The sequence below is a fragment of the Mobula hypostoma genome, chromosome 11, assembly GCF_963921235.1.
Source record: "Mobula hypostoma chromosome 11, sMobHyp1.1, whole genome shotgun sequence".
In the NCBI taxonomy this organism is placed as follows: Eukaryota; Metazoa; Chordata; class Chondrichthyes; order Myliobatiformes; family Myliobatidae; genus Mobula; species Mobula hypostoma.
The window spans coordinates 38,234,633-38,252,967 of NC_086107.1; the positions used below are offsets into that span (position 1 = coordinate 38,234,633).

An 18,335-nucleotide genomic window follows, 5' to 3' on the forward strand; every position below is an offset into this window, starting at 1 on the left:
TGCATAGTCATCAAGAAGGGCAAGGTTACCAGCAAGTTCAGTCTTCAAGTACAGGGAGAAGTCATTCCATCCATAGAGGACAATCCAGTCAAATGACTTGGAAAGTGGTTTAATGCAGCAATGACAGCGCCAACATCACCAACACTAATGTAGACTGAAGACGATCGACAAAACTGGACAACCTGTTAAATTTAAGACATGGTTGTACCAGCATGGTCTTCTACCAAGACTGCTCTGGCTTTTCATGATGTGCAAGTTCCCCATGACCACTGTAGAAGGCATCGGGAGGAAAGTTAACAAGCACCTATGCAGGTGACTGGGGATCCCCCCCCCCCCCAAGTTTTTCTTCAGTGGGGCTCTACATAAGGTCATACCGGCTCCCATTATCATTTGTAGTGGTGGATTTCAAGGTGGCAAAGTGTAGAGTTGCATTAACACTAAGGGTCTCCAATGACAAGCTAATAAATCAAGTAGGAGTCACAACAAGATAAGACTGAAAGTGAGCCACCATCTCGGCCATAGACCTGGCAGTGAGCTCCCTATGACTGAAGAACATCAGCAATCAGTGCCTTAGATGGCAAGGCCTCAGCTCTGCACACTTCCAATGATGCAGGACTGCAAGTGCAAGGGATAGGGGAGACGTGGTCCAGACAGGGGTACGGAACTGACACACTGGAGCGGGAGAGGTTTAAAAGGAGACCAGCTGGCAGAGAGGCAAAGAGGGGTTGATTTTCATCAAGGAGAGGACCACACCAGTCATACAAAAGAGGCCTAAATCCAATCTGCTGCAAACTGTCAAATCATGGGAGATGAGGGTCGATGTGGGGAGGATGCTGCATTTCCCGGAGGTGGTGGCAACCACACTTCAGCCTGACATTATACTCTGGTCCACCGAAGGCAAGAAAATCATCCTAGTGTAACTCACAGTACCATGGGAGGAAGGACGCAAGGAGGCTTATAAGAGGAAGTCCAGGAGAGCAGGGTCAAAGGATAGTAGACATGGCTATTCCCCATAGACATCAGCTGTAGATGGAAGATGCTGTCTGTGCTGGGCCTTAATGAAAAGTGCAAGAACCAAGCAGCTCGCAGGATGGGGGAGGAAGCAGAAAGAGCCTCTTACTGGATTTGGAGCAGGCGAGAGGCGCTGAGCAGGAAGTCAGGAGCAGATGGGCAGTGACTTGACCACCACTGCTGACCTGCCAGCTGGAGAGTGTAGTGGTTATGGGCAGAAGCATTCTATGAAGGCTGGGCACCACCTGACAACATCTGCCTCTGGCCAAAAGCTACTGTTACATCATCAGATAACTGAAGAGTGCACCCCAGTGTATGATGAAAGGTAGTAATTGTCAAAATTATAGAATTAGTTGAGTTTGAAAATTTACTATTTAATCACCATTTAAGAATGTAAAATAGTTCTTCAGTTTTAAGTTTACATTACCTGAAAGACGAGTTGCCATCAATATCATATTGTTGCCAAAGAAATGACAACTGCAGTGCCCATCAAGCTTGGTTTGCTGACAGTACACAAGGAGGTCACGACTGAATTGTGGCTAAAATCCCCAACTTAAACAATGGATTACACACTCAGTGGCCACTTTAACAAGGTGTACAGGTGTACCTAATAATGCAAATATCTAATCAGCCAATCATGTGACAACAACACAATGCCTAAAAACATGCAGGCATGGTCAAGATGTTCAATTGTTGTTCAGACCAAGCATCAGTTTGGAGAAGAAATGTGACTTTGATCGTGGAATGATTGTGTGTGCCAGATAGGGTGGTTTGAATATCTCAGAAATTCCTGATCTCCTGGGATTCTCACAACAGTCTATGGAGTTTACAGTGGATGGTGCGAAAAGCAACAAAAAAAAATGCAGCGAATGGCAGTTCTGTATGTGAAAACAGCTTGCTAAGGAGAGAAGTCAGAGGAGAATTGCCCAACTGGTTCAAACTAACAGAAAGATGACAGTAGCTCAACTAACCACACATTATAACAGTGGTGTGCGGAGAAGCATTTCTGAATGCACATCATGTTGAATCTTGAAGTGTATGGGCTACAACTGCAGAAGAAAAGTGACCACTGAGTGGATATTTGACACTCTAGTAACTGTAAGACAAAATGGATAGAAAGGAACCCAATTACTTCCAAAAATGGAGATGACCAAGCTCAGCACACCCATAACACAAAATAATCTGCAGATGCTAGGGTCAAAGCAACACTCACAACACGCTGGAGGAACTCAGCAGGTCGGGCAGCATCAGTGGAAACGATCAGTCAACGTTTCGGGCTGGAACCCTTTATAAACCTTCTTTATAGGGCCTCTGCCCCTTCCCTCTTCAGCCCTAACGAAGGGTTCCAGCCCAAAACGTTGAGTGATCGTTTCCATGGATGCTGCCTGACCCGCTGAGTTCCTCCAGCATGTTGTGAGTGTTGCTCAGCACATCCATTGCATTCTAGCTTGCAAACCACCTGGTGACCACGATATTCAATTTTATTTCCTGTGGAGACAATATTTTCTATGGCCTGACACCGTTATGTGTTGGAGAGAATGTTGGCAGTCCTTCATCTTTTGTAAACCTCTAGAAGGTTATGGCTGAAATCAAAATGTAGAGCAATGTAAACCATAGATTTGATGATATCTTTGAGAGTAAGTGATGACTCATCAAGCAAGGCTGCTTCTTTGCCCTCACACTTGAAACCTTTTTTTTGTTGCAGTGCTGAACCTAATCGCCAACAAGTTTCCTGTTGGAGTTTAACCCAAGGACTAATATTAGAAACTGTTCAGCCTGTGATGCCTTCACTCCAGAACCAAGTTGAACTGGCACATTGCATGTGTGCTTGCAGTCTTTTGGAGGCTTTGCCCCATGTCATCATCAAGTTGCATAAAAAAAAAAAGATGGACCTTAATGACTGCAATTCTTGTAAGCTGAGCCTGCTATGCATGCCACTCTCAACTTTAAAGGTTCGTGGTGAAGTTCTGGAAAAGTTAGACCACTTTCAATATCTCAAGGGCTACCTCTCAGCGAAGGCAGAGATTAGTGATGACATTCATTATTGCTTTTATGTGCCAGCATAGATCTTAGCTGGTTGTTTAAAGGGATGTTTGAAGATTAAGCACAAGTCTTCAAATCCAGTATTAAGCTTGTTACCTACCAGGCCACAGTGATTCCTGCCCTTCTGAGTTTTGTGCTACATACAGCAGTACTTAATTTCATGAAGCTTTTCCAGTACACTTATCTCTGCAAAATCCTCCACATCAACTGGAAAATAGTAAATCAATGTTAGCGCCTTTTCCCAGGCCAGTATTCCTAGGATTAGAGCCTTAATTACTTACTTTGTTGCCTCCATTAAGCAAGCTTGGTTGTTCGCAGTCCTGACACTGGACTTCTCAAATGGACATTCTGTTCTGAACCCTATCATAGGAAAAGATGGAAAAGATTCAAGTGTGTTCCAAAAGCCTTCTTGAGAAAGTACAACATCCCTTTCACATTGACTTTATTGAGGAGGAGTCACATTTTGACATAATTAGTCACCTTGGAATCCACAGAGTCAGTCTATTATGTCCAGTGCTTCCTATGTGGCCTCCTCTACATTGGTGAGACCCATCATAAAAACAAAAAAAAGGACAAGGGTAGGCCATCTGGGGGACCCTTCATCGAGCACCTCCGCACCATCCGCTACAAGTGGGACTTCTCGGTGGGTAAACATTTTAATTCCAATACCTGTTCCTTTTACTTCATCTCACTTGCCTATTACTTCTCCCGGATCCCCCCCCTTCCCTTTCTCCTTTGTTCCACTCTCGTGTCCAATCAGATTCCAGCCTTTGATCTTTCCCACCTTCCTGGCTTCACATTATCACTTTCCAACTAGTTTCTTTCCCTTCACCCACCTTTTTATTCTGGCATCGTCCCCCTTCCTTCTCAGTCCTGAACAAGGAGCTCGGCCTGAAATATTGGCTATTTATTCATTTCCATAGATGCTACTTGACCTGCTGAGCTCGTCCAGTATTTTGTGTGTGTTGAATCAGAGTATATATCATTTTCAATTTCAAGAGACTGCGCAAAAAGGAACAGTAGCTTGCAAATCTCAAACTAATTCAGGTAAAATGGAATTAAATCTGCACAATGTGTACTGGATGAAAAAAATAACATTCTGTGATAATTTTGCTTTCCACTGTTGAAATAACTGTGCTCTGGACTGGTATCCTAGAGGGCTGAATTAATGACTTGTAGAATATGAAATTTAAATTGTTCACAGCATCAAGTGGAAATGAAAAGTAATCAGTAACAGCTGAGTTCCTCTGGCAGGTTCTTTATTGCTCTAGATTTCAGCATCTGCAGTCTCTTGTGTCTCTATAATTGTGTTACTTGTTTATGAAAGACTGGTCTTTGTCTAGTAGGCAGCTTCTCTGAAAGGTTACTGAAAAATATTGCAAAAGAATATCATCAAGTTGGGAAAATGCATCTCAACTATTTGGCAGGTCAGAATTGGGCTAGCTGGATCGCAGACAAGTTAAGTAATGGCTAGGAAAGCTAACCTTACAGGATCATAACTTCTTGCTTTCTTTCAAGACCTGTAAAAGTTCTTAGGAGTGTGATTTTATCCTATGGATAAAACTTTTTTCTTGTTTATTGCCCACAGTCAGCAAAGCAACCTTGGCAGGTATTTAGTGTTTGCAACTTCTCACAAAAAATAGACATTCTCCACTTGCATGTTGGAAGACTTGAACAATGTTCAGGTTTGAGCTAATAAGTGTTCACTTGCCTTATTAATTACATGTGCCTTATTTAGAGACTTGGGCTGATAACATTTCAGATTGTTTCAAGATTGTTTAATGTCATTTCCAGTACACAGTGTAAAGGAGTATGAAATATTTGTTAAATCTGATCCACTGCAGCACAAAAAAAACTTGCCACTGTGTCTCAAAAACTCAATAATAAAAAATACACTATATATGCATAAGATAGCATGTGTGTGTGTGGAGGGGTGGAGGTGTTGAACAGTTTTTTCTGCTTGGGGAGAGTCACTGTTTTTGAGTCTGGTGGTGCTGGCATGGAGGCTACGTTACCTCCTTCCTGATGGGAATGGAACAAACAGTCCTCGAGCAGGGTGGGTATGATCCTTCATGATGTTACTGGCCTTTTTCAGGCACCTTTCTGTATATATGCCCTTGATGGTGTGTAGGTTAGCACCGGTCTCGCATTGGGCAGTTTTGCCTGCCCATTGTAGAGCCTGCCTGTCTGTTGCAGAGCAGTTTTTGTACCATGCAGTGAAAACAAGCGATCCTCCAATTTTCTAAATCAACAAATTGGGTGAGTTGGTATGATGATACTGTAAATTGTACCTGAGGATTGTTAGTGTATTAATTACAAAGGGGATGAATACTTCTTTAGTCTCAAAATTTTAGTGTTTATTGTTTAGTAAACTGTGGACAAGTTTTGGAATTTTCCTTTTGATTTGACATGATGCACATAGTTTTGCAAATTAGCACAAAAATCCTATTTCAATATATATTTAAATTTAGAAAATGACACAGTAAAATATGAAAATAGTTGCTGGGGCTGAGTATGTTTTCAATATATAGCCTTGGCAGAGAATTCCACAAATTCATCACACTAGAAAAAGCAGTAACTCCTCAACTCCATTCCAAATCGATTCTCCTGAATCTTGAGTCTATATTCCCTTGTTCTAGTTTCCAGTGGAAACAACTTTCTTCCCTCTATCTTACCTATCCCTTTCATAAAATTATATATTTTATATGTACTAAGTATGAGATTGGAGTACAAGTAACATACCACAGCTTCTAGGATTGCATCTCTATGTGCATCCACTGACATCTAAGCGTCAAGAGCAGCAGGTACATAGGAACACACACCATCTTCATCTTGACTTGCAAATAGAGTTAATCTACAAGCAATGCAGGAATTGTATTCTGAAGAAACACTGCAAGTTGAAAGTCAAATTAGAGCATTAGGGTTATGAAAAATGGGAACTCAGAGTTATCAATTTTATAACTTTATTTAATAGTAAAAGTATGTCTAATCACTGAATATTGGGATTGTTAGCCTTAGACCTGTACACTGGAATTCACAGACCATTGATTCACCAAAGCATTCTTGATCTTCCTGCTGAAACTTCCAGCTATCTGAATAAGTACCTCTCCCTTAAATTTAAATAATATATCTACTTGAGTGTCTCGCTGCTCTCCTGGGAACCTGGTGCAGATTCACTACCCCACCCACCCCAACCTCAACTGGTGTTCTGGCAACAATGAATCATTGCACAGCTCGGTGTGGAGAGGCTGATGTTGGGCTGGCCCAGGTGAGCAAACTGGCTGCAATACCGGACTTTAGTGTTCATTGTTGGGGAGTGATATAACCTACTTCCTCCTCTTCTTCTCCGTCTTGTTTTACGGTGGTTGGCACCCAGCTTAATGGGGCATTACCACCACCTTCTGCTCCGGAGTGTGCAATAGACTGACATTTTAAATCCCTTCACCTAATCACACACACACACATACCCTAACCCACACTTTATTCTCCCATCTTTGGCCATCCTAGTACCCTATTCCTGCTTACCCATCATATCCTATTAAAAAAACCCGGTACCCCTTAAGAAAGCTACAGATGCCCTGACCAGTGCTCTCTCACCTATGCCCAGCAACCCTTTTAATGTGAATTCCTGCACCCCCAACCTACTTCCTGTGTTGACCACCTATGTTATGCAGTTCCTCCTGTTACCTTCTTGTGATAACTGCTGTCTTTCTTTTAGCTGCAGAATTCTCTGTAGGCTGGTGATTACTCCATAGGAACAAGCTTGGAGATCTTTGGTCAGAGTTGATGAGAGAGACTGCAAGATCTGGTGGTCTGTCATTTCATGGAACTATTGTTGCCAGCTCCCAGTAATAGCCTGTGCTTATTATGCTCATTAGGGTTTTTTCGGGATGCTCCAAATTCCTCTTATGTCTCAAAGATGTGCACACTCGAGGGTTAATTGGCTAGGCCCTAAGTTTAACTGGTTGGTAGGCTCTGGGGGAGGGTAGGGGAACTGGTAAGAATGTGGGCCAATAAAATAAGACATGTGTAACTGGGTGTTTTATGGTTGGTGTAGAAGCAGTGGGCCAAAAAGCCCATTCCATGCAATGTGACTCTGTAAATCTGAGAACACGCAGGCAGCCTTGTAAATGCACAAGGTCAGTTTTATAACAAAGCTATTCTTCTTAAATTTGTCATTTTTGTTGTATTTTAATTTGGACAGCTAATTCGTAAACAGAAAACAAGCATAAACAGTAATGTTAGTTTTTTTTATAATGCTGATTGATGAATAAAATTGGTCAGGACACGAGAGAAATCCATTGATGTTCTTTCAGAGAATTTTGTTAAATTAACTGAATGATAATTATCTCCCTCACATTTTAGGCATGCCTGGGCCTCATTTATACTGTGTATGTTGACAGTCTCAATGTAAACTTGGAAAATGTGATTACCAATCTTTTCACGTGCCTTGTGCCTGTTGCTGGAGGATCTCAGGTAAGGCAAATATCTTACCTTACAGATAATTTAAAATATGAATAAATTACTCTTTCTTTGCTGTGGCATTCTGTTTAGAGACTTAGCAAGTGGGCCTGAAGCTTCTGAGATTTTGAGACAAAGCAATGATGTATTAATAGGGTATGGTGTTACTATTTTCCAGAGTATAATGTATGAAGTTTCATTTACATTGCTCATAAATTTGCTAGGGATTTATTCTTTATTCACTAATCAGTTCACCTAAGCTGCTAGCAGTTAATTACCGTTACTGTAGTCACGCCATTTCAGTCAGTGGTGATTGTTGATTTCCAAGTTTTCCAATGTTATTTTCTCAGGTGCCATTTATACTTAAAGAACTGCTTTCTATCTTTGTTTATTAATCTTTTCATTGATTTAAAAGGAACATAAATACAAACAAGAGGAGAATTATCTCAAATATATATATCAATAACAATACAAACCGAGATTGAGATAGACATTATCAAAATCATGCATAGTGTTAAGCTAGTATATAATATATAATAAAAAAGAAAACAGCAATTCTCTTCTTATCAGTTCGTGAAGAGGAAAGAAAAAACTTTGAAGGTTAAATGAAGAAGAAAAAACCCCCACAACACTATACAAAGAAAAACCAAAAAAAAAGGGACTGGCAGTCCATGCTGAGGATATGACCAAAAATAAAAGAAAGACTTTCTGATCAAATCTAAAACTTCGAAAAAAAAAATGGGAAGAGTAATAAATCTGTATGCTGCTTGGTAGTGACATGATTCATGATGAGCGTAAGCCCTGCAAAAGTATAGGTTGAATATCCCTATTCAAACAAACGGATACTCTGATTCTATGCCAGATCCAACTGTCATTAAGTCACGATACAGGCTAATCATCCCCTTTTAACACAGGGTTCGTCTGTATGTACAAATTGTCTCGTGCACTTGAAAGGGATGCATGAAATATCTACATCCTAACTAGGTGGTAACAGTTGAAAACAGCAATTTTTCAGAGTAACATAGAATTTGCTGGGCAATGTTAGTTAATGACTATGCAGTTCATCCACACTATTCTGTTTGATGTGTACTGCGATAATGACTGTTACTAATTATGGGAGTAAATGTACCATGGTCTAAAAGACTGAAACATAATGAAAACTTTTGGAATTGTGAATCACATGTCATCTGATCTTATCAAGCATTTGTTAATTTGAAGTTACCTCTCAAATACACTCAAGTTCTGTACCCTTTTTTTAAACTTGTGGGGGGTGGAATTCATTTTATGTTGATTGAAAGAGTTAACACTAAATGAATTGGTGCATTTTCTCCGACTGCTAGTTCCATAGATTCATTGTTCACCTGCTGAAATAATGTGCCAAAATTACATTTGCAGCTAACTTAAATTTGGACATCCCTTCTGTAGTTCACTCTGTTGGAAATTGTGGGGAGAATCTGCTCCCTGAGATCTTGTGCAATGATGGGGTATTTTAAAGTACAAATTTCATGCAAGCACAAGAGGTTGATCAGTCCCAAGTTGGGGAAAAAAGCTAGGTAATAGCCACTGGCATCACTTGCTGTAAAAGTTTATGAATATTTATGACATTTTACCCGTAGAAACTTTTCTCATTGGGAGCTGGAGATAGACAGTTGATTCAAACTCCTTTGTACGATGGTCTTCCTGTGACGAGCACAAGTGTAGCCCTTCTCTTTCAACAACTAGGTAGGTCTAACTGATTCCATGATATTTTTCTCTTGTTTTAGTTCATATAGATATAAACTTGGTAGATACCTTCTGTACATGTTCTGTATGTTCGAGGTCTTCTGCTGCTGTACCCATCCACTTCAAGGCTCAATGTGTTGCACGTTCAGAGATGCTTTTCTACACACCACTGTTCTAATACATGGCTATTTGAGTTACTGTCACTTCCCTGTCAGCTTGAACAAATCTGGCCATTCTCCTTTGACCACAGAACTGGAGCTCACTGAGTGTTTTTTTTTTGTCTTTCGCATTATTCTCTATAGACGCTAGAGTAGGGGTTCCAAACCTAGTGTCATGAACCTCTTGCTTAATGGTATTGGTCCATGGCAATTTAAAAAAGTTGTGAACCCCTGCTCTAGAGATTGTTATGTGTGAGAATCCCAAGAGATCAGGAGTTTCTGATATAGTCGAACTACCCGATCAGGCATCAACAATCATTCCACAGTCAAAGTCACTTAGATCACATTTCTTCACCGTTCTGATGTTCGGAGCAATAACTGAACCTTTATACCATGTCTACATGCTTTTATGTATTGAGTTGCTGCCACATGATGGGTTGATTAGATATTTGAATTAATGTGCAGGGGTACGTTACATAATAAAGTGGCTACTGAGTGTATGTTGCAGAGTTAAAAGGTCATTAGTTATATTGAAACTAGTGTACACTCAGGCAATTGATTGAAGTTACCAAATTTGATATGGAAGTTTGAGAATGTTAGCAGTTAAGTAGTTAAGTCAGTGTTTTTGAAAAGTTATGGGAAACAAAATCTGAAAATCCTGGAAGGTCAAGAGCACTCATTGTGAAAGAAAAGACCTGTCATCAGAACTTCTCTCCCACTGTCTTTCCAGCCCTTCTCTTCTGCATATGTCAAGGTCTTAGTCTATTTATGTCTTACCCTTTTCTTTTTGCAGCACTACTTTGTATCTTCCCCCTCAAGCTTTCCTTCATCCTTCCTGCTTAGAACATCCTCATGTCTTATCCTGCAAACCTTTTCTCCCGCAAGGTCCTTAATTATCTATAGTTATCTTAAAACTTAAGGAGTTGTAATCCCTGTTCCCTAGCTATTCTCCCAGTGAAAGATCAGTCACCTGGTCAAGCACATTACTGAACATCAAGTTCAGTATAGCCGTCCTTCTATTGGACTACCTACATGTTCATTTAAGAAACTCAAACAAAATCTGCTCTGTCTCAGCCTTTTGCACTCTGAACGTTCCAGTCAATGTTGGGGACGTTGAAATCACCCATTATACCAACCCTGTTGTTTCTACATCTTTCCCTAATCTGCCTGTCTATCTGTTGCTCAGTGCCCCGGTGGCTTTTGGGGAGGTGGTGGGGGGGGGGGGGTGTGTTTGTAGTATAACCTCATCAGAGTAATTCCATCTTTCTTACTTTTTGAGTCCTATTTGTAGGCGAGCCATCTAGTAGGCTGAATTTGTGGAGGTGTGCTGTTGTTACTGATTAATAGTACAATGTGACCCTACCACCACCTCTTTTATCTACTCTATCTTTTCTAAACTATCAAATCCCCTTTGGCATTACTGCTCCTTTCTCTACCAAGTCTTCGATATGGCTACATCATGATTCCCTGTACTGATCCATGATCTAAGTTCATCATAATACTCCCAAAATTAAAATACACACACTTCAACCTGACTATCCCATTGTGCCTATTACTTTGCTCCTGTCTGTTCTTACTGATCATGGCAAGAACCTTCCTCTGAATCTCTCCACTCTCTGACCTGATGCTTTAGTTGTTATTCCTTTGTCAAACTAATTTAAACCCTCCTGAGTAGTACAGGTGTCCCCCACTTTTCGAACGTTCGCTTCACGAAACCTCACTGTTACGAAAGACCTACATTAGTACCCTGTTTTCGCTAATAGAAGGTGTTTTCACTGCTACGAAAAAATCAGCACGTGATAAAAGGCAGCGCGCGCCCCGAGCAACCGCTCTCCCCCAGATTCGGAACTGCATTCTAGGCGGCATTGCTTAAGCACGTGTCTGTGAGTAGCTGTTTGCAAGATGAGTTCTATGGTATCGGAAAAGCCTGAAAGAGCTCGTAAGGGTGTTACACTTAGTGTAAAACTAGACATAATTAAGCATTTTGATCGTGGTGAACGAAGTAAGGGCTAAGTGAGTTTGGCTTGTGGAAGCTGACGAAGATGATGTTGAAGAGGTTTTGGCATCCCATGACCAAGAACTGATAGATGAAGAGCTGATGCAATTGGAGATGGAAAGGATAATAATCGAAACTGAATGAGTAATGATAAAGTACGACTTCAATTTTGAAAGGGCACGTCGGTATAGAGGATATTTGCAGGATGGTTTGAGTGCTTACAAGGAACTGTATGATAGAAAAATGTGCGAGGCTCAGCAGTCAAGCAAGCCTTCCACATCAGCCACAGCAGACGATGAACCTAGACCTTTGACATTGAGGCGGGCAGTCATAGGAGACGATGAGCTGCCTGCTGTAATGGGAACAGACGACGAGATTACACCCCAGTGTCCCACCACCCCAACACCCAGGCCGCAGACAGATACCGATTCGTGGAGAATGCAGCAGTTGCCGGGAGACACACAGCACATCTTTAAGAAAAAAGCCGAAATAAACATGCTAATTAATTATGTGCTGGGCGGCACCTAATTAATTAGCATGTTTGTTTGGGCTTTTTTCTTAAGGATGTGCTGTGTGCCTCCCGGCAACCATTGTATGCTTCGTGGATCGGTATCAGTTCGCTGCCCGGAGGGTGGGGGCCACTGCATCACCCAAACTCCGACGACTCAGTCTAACACACCACCATCAGTATGCTCCGCACTTTTCCAATTCCGGTAAGTGATACTACACTGTACGTACATTATTTCTACTTTATATCAGCTGTGTATTTTTACGTGTTATTTGGTATGATTTGGCAGCTTCATAGCTTAAAGGTTACTGGAGAGCGCTTGCGCCGTGTTTTTGCCGACGGCTCTTGCGTGAGATTTTCGCCACAGAGAACAGTTCAGGCAATGATTGTGGAAAAGTATTTCTACTTATATAAGCTGTGTATTTATCATATCATTCCTGCTTTTGCTATATGTTACTGTTATTTTAGGTTTTATGTGTTATTTGGCATGATTTGGTAGGTTATTTTTGGGTCTGCGAATGCTCACAAAATTTTCCCATATAAATAAATGGTAATTATTTCTTCGCTTTACGACATTCCGGCTTACAAACCGTTTCATAGGAATGCTCTACCTTCGGATGGCGGGGGAAACCTGTACTAACAAACCTGCTGGCAAGGACCTTGGCTCCCCTCCAGTTAAGTTGCAATCTATCTCCCATATAAAGGTCACCCATACTCCAGAAGAGAAGGAGAAAGTATGTGAACTATAACAGCAACATATTCCTCCTATCTGGTCAAAAATAAAACTGCAAAGGAGGCTCGATTGTGGTTAACAAGGGAAATGAGGAATAGTAATAGTGTGTAGGAAAAGACAAGGAAATTAGTCCAAAAAGGCTATGGATATGAGGACTGGAATGCAGTAGAAGAGGAACTGCAGTTTAGTTAAGAGGAGAAAGAATAGAGCATGGTAATAAGTTTGTAGGGAAAATTAAAGCTGATCCTATGAGGGAAGAAAAGAGATTTTACTTTCGCAAGAAAATCTGCAGATGCTGGAAGTCCAAATCAACACACACAAAATGCTGGAGAAACTCTGCAGTTCAGACAAAATCTGTTTACTCTTTTTCTACAGATGCTGCCTGACCTGCTGTGTGTTCCTCCAGCATTTTGTGTGAGATTTTACTTTTTCCATTTATTTATTGCTTTTTAATGGTGATTTATTTTTTATATTTTAATTTCTTTGTTTTTAAATATTTACATCTGTGAACATGTGTAATGTCTCATAGTTTAAACTTTGTTCAAAAGGCTGTCAAAATTTGTCTAGGTGCAGGCTATCAGCAGTATGCTGCCTGAGGCCTGCTCTGCTTTACTAGATTCTTGCTGGATGCAATGGGTTAACCTGATTTATACACCCAGAGAAACTAAATCTTGGGTGGGAACAGTGGCAATGTAGGTAGTGATTTTGTGGAGTTGGCTGGCTCCAGCACTATTAAAGTTATTTTCTGTAGGTTCTGGGATTTTATTGGAATGTTTGAATATGCTCTATTGGTTAACCAAAATTTTAAAAATAAACACACTTTTTTCCAATATTGGAGAAAGATAGAGCTGTGATTTTAAAGGTACCATAAATTGTAACTCAGGAATGCTTGTGAGTCATGCTGATTTGGGTAACTTAATGTGTTTGCAATTAAGTTGTAATAAAATAGTTTGTTGAACTTCATAAAATGACTTGATACAGAGAAAATCAATTCATTTAGAGCATCTTTCTCCATTGTTGTCTATTTCTTTTGAATTCAGATGACTTTTTTGAAGTAAACATTTTTTATACTGCGATGCAAACATGTTAATAGGATTACAAAGAAATGGATTGTATTAATAGAGTCTATTACTTAGTCAAGTTATCCTGAAGTGCCTTAGACCAATTTAGGTAAGTTTGGAAGTTTTATTCAAATACTTAAGGAACAACATGATCGTGTTCAAAAGTCCTGAATTAGTGTTTCAACCAATTTTTGAACAAAACCCTGAAAAGCCTAGCAAAAGGCTTAGAATTTCCTTGCAAACAACAGGAATTCTGCAGATGCTGGAAATTCAAGCAACACACATCAAAGTTGCTGGTGAACGCATGCTGCGTTCACCAGCAACTTTGATGTGTGTTGCTTGAATTTCCTTGCAATTTGCATTGAGCAGCAGTATAAAGATACCATGCTTGATATGCTCAACTGGTAAGGTTTTAAAAATTCTATTTGAAAAAAGCGTTTATTAAACTCTCCATCAAAAGTTCAGAAATGATAGTTTGAAACTTCTAATTCAATCTTTGCGAAGATTAAGTTAAGACTGGCTTAAAAATTTGAAATGTATGAGACACGGATCTACAATTGGACTCCAGTTGATTTCAAAATCTTCATTGTAAAAAAACAAGAGGAATAGCCTGTATATTCACAATCACGCAGCAGGATTTTGCTCTAATTGCATCTCTAAGTTTGCAGTTTACATCACAGTGGGCCATATTTCAAATAATGATATCTCAGAGTACAGCAAAGAGGTAGAGAAAATAGCATGGTGTCACAAAAACAACCTTTCCCTCAATGTCAGTGAAACAAAAAAGCTGGTCATTTTATTACAGGAAGGGTCCTGTTTATATCAGTGGTGCTGAGGGTCAAGAAGATTGAGAGCTTTAAGTTCCTATGATTAAACATTGCCTGGCCTGGTCCAACCACTTAGACATCATGGCCAAGAAAGTGCACCAGCACCTGTACTTCCTCTGGAGGTTAAAGAAATTTGGCATGTCACATATTTTTATTTCTGCACCATGGAATTCCTCTCTGAGCTTTTTTGTGGGCTTGAGATATGACAAGCAGTTGTGTGCTTGGAGGTGAGTGAACTGTGTGCGAGATTTAAAACGCGAGTCGGACCTATCAGAACGTTTTGGTGGACTTGAAGTATTGACAGTAGCTGCTTGTTTTGAGATGATTGAGCTGTGTATGAGATTTAAAACGAGAGTGGGGCCTTTGGGAATTGTTCGGCAGGCTTGAGATATAATGAACAATTGCTTGTTTTTGAGGTGAATGAGCTGAGAATTAAAATGTGATCGGAGCCTTCTGGAACTTTTCAATGGGCTTGAGATACTGTGGTTTTTTTAGACACTTGGCAAGGACCTATAAAAAGAAGTTAGGTTTAAGTAGAGCGGCCATTGTGTGAGTGGGCCATTATTACAATGACGAGAGTTCTTGGCCATGGTGTCCAAGTGGTTGGACTAAGTCAGGCTATTGGTGATGTCCACTTGCAGGAATATAAAGCTCTCAACGCTCTTGGTCTTAGCACCATTGATGTAAACAAAACCCTTCCTGTAGTCAATGACCAGCTATTTTGTTTTGCTGAAGCCTGTTCAGGCTTTGGCTCAAGAGACTTCAGCAAGGTGACACAAAGTCGAAGGCAAGTTTCTTTCTTTCTTTCTTTGTCTATTAGTGCACAGTGAGAATTAGTCCAGGTTTAGTAGTGCGTTCATCTTGCCAGATGTTGGAAATCTGGGAGACCTCCAGTCTCCCTGATAACTATATCTGCATGTAGTGCATTCAGCTGCAGCTCCTTACGAGCCATGTTAGGAACTGGAACTGCAGTTGGATGCACTGTGGCTCGTATGGGACAATGAGCAAATGATAGATAAGAGCTACAGGGAGGTCATGTAGGGTAATCTAATTGGTGGAAACATACATAATTCACAACCATTGGCGTTAAGCTGGGGTTCACTTTAAGAGGCTGGTCTGCCGTGATGATGTAATTACGTTATATACTGGTACCGCTCTTTATGTTCAGTGTTTCGATTTCAATAAATGAGTTGAGAAGGTTTTTCTTGAAACATAATAATAAGTACTTTATTGATCTCAAGTAGGAAATTCTTTCGTTAGAGCAGCAGCATTTAAAAACACACTTAGCGGTGTGTAGACTTAACTAATAATAAAGTACAGAATAATAATATACACAATGTACCAATGTGCAATAATAATGTACGAAATAAAGCAGAGACTATTGTACTATGATGTGTGTTGTCCTGTCGCACAGAGATGAACTATTGTATATGCTTATTGCATTTGGTAGGAAAGATTTTCTGTAATGACCCTTGTGACAGTGGAGCTGAATGAGCCTGTTCAAAAGGGTGCTCTGCTGCTTATTCAGTAGGTCATGGAGAGGGTGTACAGATTGTCCATAATGGATAACAGTCTGTTCAGTGACCTCCTCTCTGCCACTTACTGAAAAGAGTCTAGGTTGTAGTCAAGGACTGATCCAGCCTTTTTTTATAAGCTTATTTAGTCTTTTTGCATCACCAGCACTGCTGCTCCACCAACATAAAGCAGCAAAGAAGACTGCCCTCATTACAACAGCTCCACGCTGTTTTATTTGTGAAAACATGCAGTCACACCTAAGCTGCAGGAGGCAGGTAACTGGATGACTGTCAGGAGAGGGAAAGGGAATAGGCAGACAGTGCAGGGTATCTCTGTGGCCATTTCCTTCGATACAAGTATTCCACATAGGATAGGTGAGGGAAGGGGTGGGTGAGTGGGTCTGACTCAGTGACTCAGAAGGGAGTGGGGCAGAAGAGGAGTGCAGTGGTGATAGGGGATTCAGTAACACGAGAAAGTCTGGAAATCTGAAGCAGAACACTCAAAATGCTGGAGGAAATCAGTAGGTCAGGCAGCATTCGTGGAAATGAATAAACAGTCGATGTTTTGGGTCAAGACCCTTCTTCAGGACTGGAAAGGAAGGGGAAATATAGAATAAAAAAGGTAGGAGTGGGGGAAGGAGGTGATAGGTGAATCTGGGTGGGTACGACAGATAAAGGGCTAGAGAAGAAGGAATCTGATAGGAGAGGAGAGCAGATAATAGAAGAAAAGGAAGGAGGAGGGAACTCTGAGGGAGGTGGTAGGCAGGCGAGGAGAGGTAAGAGGCCAGAGTGTGAAATAGAAGAAAAGGGGAGGGGGAGGCAGTTTTTTTTTATCACATGGAGAAATCAATATCCATGCTTTAAGATTGGAGGCTACCAATATGGAATAGAAGGTGTTTCTCCTCCACTCTGAGGACAGCATCATCTTGGTATGTTGGACCTGGAATAGGAGTCAGAATTAAAATGTTTGCCACTGGGATGTTCCATCTTTGGTGGATGGAGCGGCGATGCTCGATGAGGTGGACCCCAACTTATGATGGGTCTTGGCACTGTGGATAAGGCCAAATCATGAGCACCAGACACAATAGACAACCCCAGCAGATTCTCAGGTGAAGTGTTGCCTCATGTGGAATAACTGAATGGAGGTGAGTGGGCAGGTGTAGCATTTTGGCTGCTTTCAGGGATAAATTCCAGGAGGGAGATAAGTGGAGAGAGTTGAATAGACAAGGGAATCATGGAAGGAGCGATCCTTGTGGAAATTCGGAGAGCCAGTGGGGGGAGGGGTAAAGATATGTTTGATGGTAGGACGGCAGAAGATGATGTGCTGAATGCAAAGGCTTATGGGATGGTAGATAAAAACGAGGAACTATATCATTGTTAAGGAGGGTGGGAAGATGGGGTGGTGAGCGTGGATGTTCGGGAAATGGTGGCGATGTAGTTGAGTGTAGCATCAATGGTAGAGGAAGGAAAACCCATTCTTTGAAGAAGGAGGACATTTCTGCTGTCCTGGAAAGGAAAGCTACATCCTGGGAACAGATGCGATGGGATGGAGACAAAGGAAATGAGAAAAGGGAATAACATTTTTACAAGAGACAGGCTGGAAAGAGGTATAGTCAAGAATATGTGGGAATCAGTACGTGTATAAAAGATGTTAACCAACAGTTTGTCTCCAGAGATGGAGACAGAGAGATCGAGAAAGGGGAGGAAGGTGTCTGGAATGGATCAAGTGCAGGGTAGGGTGGCAGTTAGAGGCAAAGTTGATGGAATTGACAAGCATGAAGCAACACTAGTGTAGTCAATAGTTCAGTAGTTAGGGGAGCAGAGAGCAAATTCTGTGGGCATGAAAGAGGCTGTCGGGTATTTTATTGCTTCAGGTTTCAGGGTCAGGGTCATCTCTGATCGGGTCCACAGCATTCTAAAGTGGAAGGGTGAACAGCCAAAAGTCACGATTAGATATCGTCAGCATTGCTTAGTGAGGGGTAGGTGATGTCTCATAAGCTTCAAAGGTTCATTTTATTGTCAAAGGATGCATGTACAATCCAACTCTGATATTCGTCTTCTCCAGATAGCCATTAAATACAGAAAAACCAGGAGAGTCATTGAAAGAAAAGGTATCAACACCCCTTCCCACAGAAAAGGAAAAAGAAACAAACCTCCTACCCCCTCCCACACACAAAAAACTAATGGATTGCCCACATGGAAAATGGCAGCTGGAACACCAACCCTGCACCCAACTCTTCCCTCGCACAAAAACCAACAGATCACCCACCCAGAAGATAGTAGCCTGAACATCAAAAACCC

At 41.1% G+C, this 18,335-nt stretch overlaps 1 protein-coding gene across 2 annotated transcripts in view; it reads left to right on the forward strand.

Annotated features, from left to right (window-relative positions):
- The window catches only part of sbf2 (SET binding factor 2), a 569,459-nt gene that overhangs the window by 258,789 nt on the left and 292,335 nt on the right, over nucleotides 1-18,335 (forward strand). For both annotated transcript variants that reach the window (XM_063061848.1, XM_063061849.1), the window contains exons 5-6: nucleotides 7,420-7,530; nucleotides 9,132-9,237. In XM_063061848.1, coding sequence (XP_062917918.1) covers nucleotides 7,420-7,530; nucleotides 9,132-9,237 — 217 coding nt within the window. The remainder of the gene's footprint in view (nucleotides 1-7,419; nucleotides 7,531-9,131; nucleotides 9,238-18,335) is intronic.